The 12,401-nt window shown below is 30.9% G+C and overlaps 1 protein-coding gene across 13 annotated transcripts in view; it reads left to right on the top strand.

Annotated features, from left to right (window-relative positions):
• LOC145295484 (serine/threonine-protein kinase B-raf-like) overlaps positions 1-12,401 on the top strand; it is a 235,035-nt gene that overhangs the window by 88,711 nt on the left and 133,923 nt on the right. For 2 of the 13 annotated variants that reach the window (XM_080141479.1, XM_080141480.1), the window contains exon 1: positions 8,100-8,247. The exons of 8 other annotated variants lie outside the window; for them this stretch is intronic. In XM_080141479.1, the coding sequence (XP_079997605.1) occupies positions 8,227-8,247 (21 nt within the window). In that variant the 5' untranslated portion in view covers positions 8,100-8,226. Of the gene's footprint in view, positions 1-8,098; positions 8,248-10,821; positions 10,873-12,401 lie in introns of those variants that run through there. 3 more of the 13 variants (XM_080141474.1, XM_080141481.1, XM_080141473.1) reach the window with 3 other exon arrangements.

The following is a 12,401-nucleotide window of genomic DNA, read 5'->3' on the forward strand; positions in this document are numbered from 1 at the left end:
CATCATATTTTGCTTTGGTTTTGATACCCCCGAATTCGAAGCTGTTTCTTTACAACCCTTCCTTTTCATAACCTATCATACTTTAATAAATCAGAGTCCATTTTCTGTAGGCTGTTTTTGAACCCAGTCAACGACGGGTACTTTTGCTAGTATATATATAGTAAAACTGGTAATTAGTAAAACTGGTAATTAGTAAAAACTTGAAGAGTGCTCAATACTATTGCAGAGCAAAACGGTAATAAAAAAATAAAATATATATATATATATATATATTGGAAGGGAGTACTGTTATCTATATTAAACAATGCAAAAAAAACAGTAGATGAAAAATACGATTTTGTAGTGTCTTTTCACAAGACATATCAAAGTAACAATTTTATGAAGCGTGCAAATGGAATGATTGGAAATATTATTTCAAAAAAGCCAAAGATATATATATATATATATATATATATATATATATATATACATACATACAATGCTCTCATAAAACCTCATAGAGAGTGTTACACCATGGCCTAGCTTCTAGTGTCTAGGCATGGAAATGAAAATGTAATATTGAGATTGGAAAGCATACAAAAAATGACAAAGCAAAATAGAGTAAAAGATTGGTTAGAAGGTAAGAAAAAATAGGATTAAATACCTATGAAAAGTGATTTAAGTGAAAATTAAAAAAAAAACAATTGATATTTCTAATTATAGTCGACATTTTTTTGTCCTTGATCTAGAAAGTTATTGTCAGGGAATTTTAAAAACTAGGTTAATTTAATTTTCTTTTTTCTAATAGAGTAATATATATATATATATATATATATATATATATATATATATATATATATATATATATAATTTTAGAACAAGTTACCATATAAGATGAATAACAGTAGAGAACATTTAGAGATGGAATTAAATGAATTTAGAATTCAGTAAGAAAAGAATTTAGATGGCATTATCGAATGTGGGAAAATAATTCATGAACTTGTCCATGAAGATTGTCACTAAATAATCCATAATTGGTATTGGAATATATTTTATGCCAAGTCCCAGAATAGTGATATATTTGACAATAGAAAAGTATTATTAAACACAACTATTTGAGGTTAGAAATCAAATGATAATAATTATTCAATCCAAATGCTACATTCTTAAGAATTTTCAATATCATCTACTATAATAGCAATAAATAATATCTGATTTATCTTTTTTTCTTTAAATGAGAGACAGTAAGATGTTTTAAAGAAAGTTGTATATTTTTTATACATACTCCAAGATAATGCCAAGTATCTCTGCTAGTATTATATGAAGTTTTCCTTACAAACAGGAAACAATTAAAGTTTTCTTTAGGATATGATTTTAATCATTGTTAAAAAAAAGTTAGTTATCTTATTAGTAAATTTGTTGGTATTTAGATACCAGCGACATTAGGACAGGTGTGCTGCACTATTTGATGGCAAATTGTATACATGTACTACAAGGCATGTATTTGGAGAATGATGAAAATGGAGGTTGCCATATGCAATTATTGTGATTGGTAGGTGTTTATTCGTCTAGAAATGCAAGAAACGTGAACAATGAAATTACAACCCAAATATCTATCTCACTTTTTTCTATGAATTTATTACTTCAGATGCGTAATTAAAATTGTGCCATTTGATATCTTTGGATAAGTATTCTGCTCATTTATAAAATTAGTTCACAGAACAGTTTTGTACCACTTTTTTTTTTCCATTTTTTTAATGTCATTTTCGTATGTGCTGTATATTTTCAAATAGGTATTTATATGGAGATGGGTGTATCAAAAAAACAAAACTTTTTATTATTGGTTTGAAAAGAATGTTGATCCAAACAATCTCCTATCTATTTAATATTTTTTTATTTCCTGTTTTTCATGACTTTTCATTTTATCCTCATTACAATCAAGATTTTATGTCTAGAATCCTTATTCCAATTTTGATTTAAATCTATTACATGATTTTAATTTTTAAAATGTATAAAATTTGGATCCGGCAAAAAAGAATGTGAAGTTGAGGAAATCTTGTTGAATAATGTTTAATAATTATGAATCAAATTTTATGCAGATCAGAAATATTTGAATTTCCGAAGGAGAGATTTCTCACCTCTAAAACCTATTAAAATGCCCCAAAGAAATTGAAATTTCGAGAATAAATATTAACTGATATGTAATATAGTTCAAATTTCATCAAAATCGATCATTTTTATGAACGGCTTCTAGCATTTTTTTTTTTTTTGCATAAAAATTAAATGTCTAGCAGCTCTATTCATTATGATTGAAGTTTACTGCACAAAAACATATCTAACATACAGTCATCCACAAACAGGCTCTTTTACTGTATCACAGCTCTTCAGTATGACTAAACCAATACCTATCCCAAGCCCAGGATCGAATCCACAACAATCAAGTTGATAGTCAGTAGGTTTAACCACCAGATCACAGAGACAGGTGCTGCTAGTTAATAATATCTGCAATGCTTTTATAAAAACATGGAATACTACTCCCACAGTGCTCTGTTTGTTTATTTACAAAGAGCTTTGCATTATGCTAAAGTAGTAGCCAGCAATCTCTTTCAACACGTTTTCAGCCTGAGAAGGGGGAGGGTGTTTAGAGTATTATAAAAATATATCTATAGTAAGTAAGCTAAATGAAGGCATCCATGTTTCAATCAACAGGCATTTAAATATATTTTCATAGTACTACTACAAGTTCTACTTGTGTATTAAACAGTAATCAGTTTTCAATTCTATACTGATACCATAAAAAAAAAGTATGTAACCTCAAGCTATAGGTAAAATAATGTGTTCAACTAATTGTATACAATTTATTTTAAAGAAAGTAAAGTAGACAATTTTCAATAGGATGTTAAAAATTAAAATCTTAAATATTCCTCAGTTTTATATAGAATTACCCTCCCCTTCAAAGGCTAAAAACATTATTTTTTTTATTTAAATGTTTATAATACTTTTATGTTTAGACAGATTCTTATAAAACTTGGCAGTATGACAAGAAAGACTTCTTTTTTTTTTTTTTTTTTTTTCTTCTTTTTTCTTTTTTTTTTCTTTTTTTTTTTAATATTATGTTATTAAGAGCAGACCTTTTGGAAGGATTTTTCTCAAAATAATGCATTATATGAACTCTCACCATTATAAGAAAATGCTGAGATACGAAAATAAGTATGAGTACTCACAAGGACTGGTATGAGTTATTTCCCTTGAATTGGAAATTTTTAAATAGATTTAAAACTCGATTTAAACAAAGGTTATAATTTCATACATTACCGGATAGATTAAGACAACCCTCACTTCCGGTCAATGCAAATTTAGCATATAAAATATTGTTCTCAGTCCTAAGTATCAATAATTAGACATGGAAACTGGAATATAATATTAAAATAATATTAAAAGTGAAAAATCTACAAACATCTTCAACAATAAAAAAAATTATTGGTCCCTCAACACTGAGGGTGGGCCTGTAAATTCACCCATGACCATTCGTCCGTCTGCACTTTTCTCAATAACTAAGCCTTGGAATTTTTTGAAATTTTACACAAAGATTAAACATGATATGAGTAAAAAAAAGTAACAGAACAAATTTTTTTGGAAAATTCTGGTTGTCCCCCCCCCCCCCCCAGGGGTGCCTTTCGGGTTAAAATGGCTAAAATTGACACTTTTGTGCTTATTAAAAAAAATTTATGCCTTGGACTTTTTATGAAACTTTCTGAAAAGTTGTAACTAACTGATTTCTATATAATTTTGTTTGTCTATACTTTGCAATAACTCTTGGGTGTGCCACAGAGGCTCTTTTAGGGCTTTTATTAGGGGAGGGGGCAAATGATGGACTTAGTCATTTATTTTTTGGTATAGTGCAGAATTCAAATTTACATATGTCAAGGCCTAAAACTGCACCATTTGTTCCTTTTTCACCAGGATTTGACATCTCCTGGGGACTTTGGGGGCTAAAATGGAGGGAGCAAATGCTAAACTTGGTTATTTTTTTTTTTATGCCTCGTTCACTGTCCCTCATGGGAGACCATGCATGCTTCACTTGTTTTTTAAGTGTTTGAGATAGTAGGCAGAATTATTTATTGTATCTAGTTGCAAGTTGTGTAAGCGGTGGCACTTTTTCTTTTCACGTGTGTCTAAGTATTATGAACCCATTCTCTGATTGGTGAGATTCCAGTTAATTATTAATAATCGAGCCTCCTTGAAAGCCAACGGATACTCTCTGTAAGAATGCCTACAGTGAAGCAAGAGTTGTGCAATTGCTTGAATCTAGTGGGATAAACAAAATGGCTGCTGTTATTTGAGAGTTTTTCTACTAGATAAGTTGCAAAATCAAATCTTGTCAAATCAAATGTCCACCCTACTATTTATTTTAAACCATAGCACAAGAGGAGGGGTATATGAATTCTTTACCCAATGATATAGTGAAACTGATGCAGTGATCAACTCAAGTCAAAGATTTACTAGACTTTAATATAACCTGTTGCTTTATATGACTCACTGTGCTAATTTTTAATGACAAAGGCAACAATACAATGCAGAATATGATGTGCAAAATATACACAGGAAAAGATAATGTAGTAGCCCCGACAAAACTTATACCTGGCACACTGAGCCCACAATCCATAACTGTAAGCACTATACCATGTCAGTAATAAGTTGACTTCATTTTTTCTTTTAGTTAGGAAATGAAATTTTTTTTTTCTTTTAAGTTTTCTGTTTCTCTTTCATACACAATGTTTTATTATTGGAATTTATTTCTGGCAGTATGTTATGTATTATAATGCTTTTCCTATTGATGGTAATGTTCTATCACTAAACCACCGATTTATTTTGTCTGAAGCTGAGAAGAAACAAAAAATACCACGAAGTGAAAAATGTCTGCATCTCTTTTTTCACTTTCGCTTGATAAATCGTTTATTTAGTGGTATTAGCTCTGTATACATTAACATCAACAAACAACAAAAGAAAAGCAGCATTTGCATAACATGTATAATGTCAATCACATACAGACTGTTTCGCTGTATCACAACTCTTGAGTCTGGTGGGTGTGGCAAGACATACTAGTGCTTCTGGCTGAAATTGAAACTCATTTTTTCAACAGTCTTCATCCACTGCACCATTGACATAAGTGAGAAAAGGAAATTTTTCATTCTTTGCAGAAGCAATCTCAGCAGTTAAAGAGTACTCCATTCATTTTTATGAAGAGCTTTTCATTATGTGTACTTTCGACCTCAAGCTGAAGAGACCATATCAAAGATGCCCCATGGATAATCTTTTCTCTCCCTACTGAACAGTGTGTATATGAGGCAACTGAATCGATCAAAGCAGGCATGAAAATTCTACAGCAAGCCCCACTCTTTCTGATGTATTACTTCAACCTGTGCAACTGCCATTTAGAAAAAGAAAGTGCTCTGCCAATATAGATACAAATAGGCAAAAATTTATAGAAGCTTTGTAAGAGTGAACTAGCTGCAGCCAAGGTAAGATATACCGAAATGAGCAGGAAATTCATTAGTTGCAAAAATTAGGAACTTGTGATTTCTGGGAAATTTATAATAGTGAATAATATGCAACCAACAATTCCCTCACTATTTAACAATCATGATATTGCCTGTATGATAACAAGAAGGCTGAACTGCTTGTCTAGTGAGTTGCCTCTAACTCCATCTTAGACCTCACAAACCACTCTGTACCAAATTTATTTTTGTGGGCAGAAGCTGATAATCACCCATTCTCATATCCAATATATCACAAGAAAAATAACAAAAAAACTAGAGACCTCCAAGGTATGTGGGCCTGATCTTATTTCTGATATAATAAAGAAATACTCTACTGAGTTAACCCCTGTTCTCACCAAACTCTCCAACAAATGCCTTGTAGAATCTTGCTTCTCTGATAGCTGTAAAATTATCTCTCTGGTACCAATATTGACAAATTCTGGTGATAGAAGTGACCAGTTCAATTATCCCCTCATTAGTCCCCTCCCCCTCTTCACAAAAATCTTTAAGTCCAAGCTGTAAGTGACAGTATGAATATAGGCAAGCCCATTCTACTGTGGATATTCTGATGATCATCTCTGAACACATGTTCCATAGACTGGACAAGATGAGGAAAACTAAGGCAGTAGTCCTTGATATATTCAAAGCATTTGAAAAAGTCTGGCATGAAGGTCTTCTCATGAAACTTAAATAATATGATTCTAAACAAAGACTGTCCTCAATGGCCTTACATTCAAGCAACATGGTATTAATCTAGAGGTGGCCTAGGAATTAATCCTTGAACTTTTACTATCCTGATGAAATTCTAAGATGGTTATATTTGTTGATGACATCACATTCTATATGAATGTAATGTGAACAGACATTTCACTGCTCAACTCCCTACTTACAGTGTTCCTATAGGCAGTAAACCTTTACATCACAGTGACAATTTATTTTGTTTAAAAAAAAATAATGCCCAGTAAACTAATTCAGCTCTGGTGAGAATGTTTGAATCAGGAAGAAGTGTTTTTTTGGTTTTTCTTTTCAAACATAATACAATCCTAAAATTAAGGAATATGTTAGTATTATGTGTGATAAAAATATATACTAGCAAATGTACTCAGCATTGCCCAGTATTAAATGTAACGTTAAATTTCTTAAAAAAAAAAAAAAAAAAAAAAGAATGAAGTAAAAAAACGAAAAGAAACTGAGACGTATGTATGCGAGTATTGTTTTTTGAAAACAGTTCACTTCTTGTAAGTAAAAAAAAAATTACTCGCTAAGATCAAAACTAAAGCCTAAAGGCAATGATTAGACCAACTTGCTACAATCTTTAAAACTTATTATAGTGAGCCGTTTGGCAGATGTAAACGGCTCACTATAATAACATAAGGAAGCTGTCATGTGAATGATTTGTGCATGCACAGTTGTGAAACAGTTGACAAACATAAAATTTTGATTCTTCAGCAGCCTTTTTATCCGGATGAAAACTGATTAAAAAGTTTTCCACATGTCTAAATATCCTATATACCAAATTTCATGTCTGTAGATCAAATATTTGTTGAGTATATAGGTTGAGAGTTGTCCTCACACACACACACACACACACACATTTCCCCCAAACCTCTGATGGAGGGAAGACTAAAACTTGCTGCTGTGGTATCAGATGATCTGAAATAACAGCAAGGGGAGACTTGATTCCAAATATTTCTCATATGTTATATCTCCCCTCTTTTGGAAAGAGGGTACGGTTATGAATATGTCCAGTATCAAATAATCTGTATACACTGTAAAATTTACTTTATGAAAACCAAAGCAGAGGTTTTGGGGATATATATATATATATATATATATACACACACTCGTAAACAAATTGAATATTGAAATGCTCATGTCTTTGGTTCTATGTGATGAAACTACATAAAAATTTGCTGTTTTTTTTAAAAAGATTATAATACTATTCTTTGGTTAAAATTTTGTGGCAATTGGTTAGAAAAAAATGAATAAAATATACCCAAATTTAGCTACATTTGTGTGTGTGTGTGTGTGTGTGTGTATATATATATATATATATATATATATATATTCTTGGTCTTTAGGACAAGATCAAAGTGCAGTATCTGTTCTTCAGATGCTGCACTTCTATTTCTTGTTCTCTTTCGGTGGAGGAGAAATCCTTCACGACTGAGACAATTTTTATTTTTGTACCTTTTCTCCGCGTTAAAAAACGACCCTGGTGTCTAACTCTGTCCCGTGGGGAGGCATAGTAAATAGGTATATATATAGGCAGCTTCAGTTGTCCCACCTGTGGCTTTGCCAGGCCACTAATATATCACTGGTCCTGGTCCTGTGCAGTTCTTGGAGGTTTACTCCGAGAAGTTAGTTTATTGTTAATCACCTGGGGCGCACCTTACCATGAGTTGCCCAGTTATTTTTTGCAGACCAGAGTACTCTTCCAGGGAGCTGGCTTTTCAAACCCCATTTTCCTGATCCTTGTGTCACATCCTACCACCGGAAGGGAGATAAATAAACTCAGTTATTTCAATATTTATAAAAAGAAAATGTTTGTAATTACCTCCCTTTAAGTGGAATTCTTCCCTGTTGTACTTGACCTTGCTAATAATGCTAGTCTATGATGTCCATTTCGTACTGTCTATATTAGCAACTGATTCTCTTGGGATATCCCGACCATTACAGACAGGACTCCTCGAAATCGAACAGAAAAATGACTACTACAGACAATCAAGTACAAATTAATTTTTGCTAGATCCTATATAAAGTGTGCAATGGTTACTTATTTAAGCGAATATGTGTTTAGTTGTGTAAAAATGTGTTTGTAATATTGTTTTACGTCGTACTACGATTGTAAAATGTGTATTTATTTCTCTCACACAAAAATGTCCATCTAATTTATTGGCTTATCACACGATTTTTCGTTAACTTATTTTCGTTTTTATTCATTTATTTACTTTCGCTTAAAAAATTAGCCATTAAATAAACGCTCCCTTCAACAAAACAACAACAAAAGTAAATACTTTGTTGCAATCGTATTCTTTTCATGTAGAGAATGAACAAATTTCTCATAAAAATCTTTTTTTTTTTTAACAAATATTTATTGGATAAATAACGTTCTCGAATGAAGCTCAATGCTTATTAATATTCAAACTAAAAAACTATTTGTGCGGTATTATTAAACACATTAATACATATTAAAATTGTGTGGTCACTTCTCGTGTTTCTCGCCTCTACGTGACTTGCACATTATTTTTTTACGATTTATTGAAAAAAAAAAATAATATATATATATATATATATATATATATATATATATATATATATACACACACTAGCTTAAAATAAAATGGAATTCGAAAAATCATGCTAGAAACATAATTACGAATGCATTTCGATTTCTTCGTAAACACATCTACAAAATCAGTTCTAGTTTCAAAATAATTTGGTTTAATTAAAAATTTAATAACCTAATAATACTGTTGTAATTAAAGTTATTAAAATCTTATAAAATAATTTTATTAAACGAAAGCAACAAAGCAAAATGAAGCTAAAAAGGTCTCCTGGGCAGGGACAGCAGTAAATACTATTTTATATTTTCTGAAGATATGACAAAATAAAAATAAATTTAAGTACTAGTTGAAATTTTTCATTTGTTGATAAAAAGGAACCTGTAAAAACTGGAAAATGAACTGTAACAAAAACCTACAAAATAAATTTCTTAGATCGTTCTTCTGACTCAAAATAATTCTAGCCTTAGAAAAAATACATCGATTTTGAAAATCCCTTTTCACCATTTAATTTTCCCCCGTTCCCAACTTTTATTTGTTAATGATTGATATTGTTTATGTAATATAAAATTAAGTTAATTAGCGCATGTTTCATTTTGGTCAAGGAAGAGGTACTAATAGTGGAGGGACATCTATAGAAAGAAAATACAACTTTTTACTCTTTTGTTGGATTTTAAAAATTATAGAAAAAACAAAAACAAAAAAAAAAAAACAAAGATTAGAATGTTAAAGGGTTCAGGGTTTGGAGGAGGTAAACCAGCAACAGACGTGTTTCAAGGTGTTCGAAGGCTTTGAACACTTCGAAACAAAACACCCAACTTTCAGTCAATGTCATTTTATTTACATCTCCGTCTGAACACCTCCATGGGCTCTATTTCCAAACTAAATATTGTAAACAAAAATAATAATAATGTTTAGTAAGTTTTCTGTGTCTTTTGAATTAAAAATAAAATTATTTGTTTTTTAATCGAACTATTCTCATCTTGATTAACAACGTTTCGGCCGATATAGCACCTGATCTTCAAGTGCATCCTTTTCAAATTTGGGAACTTGCTTGTCGAATTTGCGTTTGAAAGTCCATCGATGTTCTCAAGTTTGACAAGATATACCTGAAGGTCTGAGGTTACGAAAGTTGATTTTTTTTTTTTTTTTTTTTTTTTTTACTGCTTCTACTTCACTTCTGGTTTCTTCTCCCTATGTTAAGAATGTGTGTGTGTGTGTGTGTGTGTGTTTTCTAAATAACGTTATTATTAAAAAAGAAAAAAAAATTCTTAACATGGGGAGGGTGCAGACTGCAGAGTGCAGCTCAGCTGCAGCTCCGTAACCTATTTGTACTTTCACCTAACAATCTAATAAACAAAAGATACCGTAAAAACGACGGAGAAATTGGAAGTGATGGAAACAATAATCTTAGATAACCATAATAATAAAACTTTAAATCGTTATATTTTTATCCAGTGCTTGCTTTGAAAAATTATTTTTTAAATATATTTTTCTTTTTTGAAAGAGCAAAGACTTTATAAATGATTTTGAAAGTTTTTTTCATACTTTTTAAATGCGTATTTAAAATCCCCCCCCCCTCCTAAAACACCGACTTATACGGAAACTGTTGCATTTTAAGCCATTAAATCCAGAATAAGATTACCGTTATCGTCTGTGGAGAGAAAAAAAAGATTTGTTATTAATCCATCAAGTAATCTTTCATAGTCTTCTTTAATCCGTCCTATTCAAACTCTTCGCCCCCCCCCCATTCGTCCAAATCCATTCAATTTTACCTATGTACGTAGGTAGTGATATTAAAATACTACCCAGACACGGGTTTATCTCCATCTCCCTCTTCATCATCATTGCCATCGGTTGACATATGGGACGGGGCAGGTGCTTTTCTTAAACATTTTCCACTCTCCCCCTCTCCTGTTTAGTATTTGGAAAGTTACACTTCAGTTTGTGTGTGTGTGTATATATATATATATATATATATATATATATATATATATATATATATATATAAATAATCACTTCACTAACTCAGCATGGCCCAACACACTCGCTTATTTTACGTGGCTAAGGTCTGATTTTTGCATTTTTATTTTAATTTTAGCTAAAGGCACTATTTACCTTTTTATTAATAGTTTATAGTTGTATTTAAAACTTAAAACTATGATTTATTGATTTTAAATCACTTGTTTCTTTAATATAAATTTAGACTTGATGGAAAACCATTTTTGTAGTGATGATTTTTACACTAATTGACAATAATTGCATGTTTTAATTTTTTGTGAATGTCTATATAGATAACGCATCCTCTATAGGACTCAAATGATTTTCTATTTGCCGTCTTTCTTTTTGAATGCTCTGGATTGTTTTTATTTTTACTCATTGAAAAAAAAAAAAAATGAAAAATTTTTTAGATTTAAAGGGCTTTTAAAAAAATTTTTTTTTTTTTACAATACTCAACAAAACAAAAAAGGTTGGTAAATATACAACAAATGTTACCAAAATTACTCTCTCTCTCTTATCAATATTGAATATATTGCTAGAACATTACATTTTCGTATGATTGGATTCGGTTCCTATCAGTAATTTGTTTAATTGTTGATTAACTCGATAGCCTTTACATCACCTTTGTGTTATGTGTTTGTAAGAAAACACTTTAAAATAAGTTAAAACACAGATCTTAAGTAGGTAGGTAGAAAAGAAACTTATTTTGCCTTTAGTCACATTTATTTGTTATGTATTTTATTACTCTTTTTGCTTTGTTAGCTATTCTAGAAAATCACTGATGTATATTTATTTTTTGACCTCTCCCTATCTTTTTTTTTTTTTTTTTTTTTTTGTAAAAACATGCACGATTTTAACTAATTTTATATACAATCCATGTCGACTTGTAATATTTGTGAAAATCTTTCATTCTTTTCGCCTTCACCCTGATATGAACAAGCTCAGCTCAGGTCCAGCTGGAGCTTATACCTGTTTGCCAAATTTATTATTATCATTTAGGTGCTAATGCAGAGAGTGATCCGCGCTATTTTTTTTAAATCGTATTTCCACGTTTGATTAAAGTTTTTTTTTTTTTTTTCCAATTGTAAGGTTAAAGTACAGAATAGTTACAAAACACCCTCCCCTCCCCATGTTAAGAATGGCTTTTTAAATAATAACGTTATTATTTCAGCACGGATCATTCTCTGCATGAGTACCATTATTTAATTATATTATTTAACTGGCTGTGCAAATTCGGTTTTCCCCCGATTCAAACTCGAGCTCTATGACTGATTCAACAGGTAGCATTTTTTTTTTTTTTGTCTCGTATGTATGTAATTTTATTACGACTTTTAGTTCTTAATAATCAATATTAAAATCTTCGAAGTCTTACAAGGTGAGTAAAAATTAGTCTATCTCTTTTCTCACCTAGCTACTTTGTGGAAAAACAAACAAAACAAAAACTTAGTATCACCATTGGATATTTTGCCAGGAAACATAAAGAGGATGGGGGTCAACGTTTTGTCCTGAGTTAACTTCTAGTGGAGAGACTAGCCTCTCCCACACCTTTCTGGTTTCTCGCTGTTCAAACCTCACACACCAGCAAAAGCCAATGTGA

This window comes from Euprymna scolopes, chromosome 2 (assembly GCF_053919585.1).
Source record: "Euprymna scolopes isolate OS-2025 chromosome 2, ASM5391958v1, whole genome shotgun sequence".
Taxonomy (NCBI): domain Eukaryota; kingdom Metazoa; phylum Mollusca; class Cephalopoda; order Sepiida; family Sepiolidae; genus Euprymna; species Euprymna scolopes.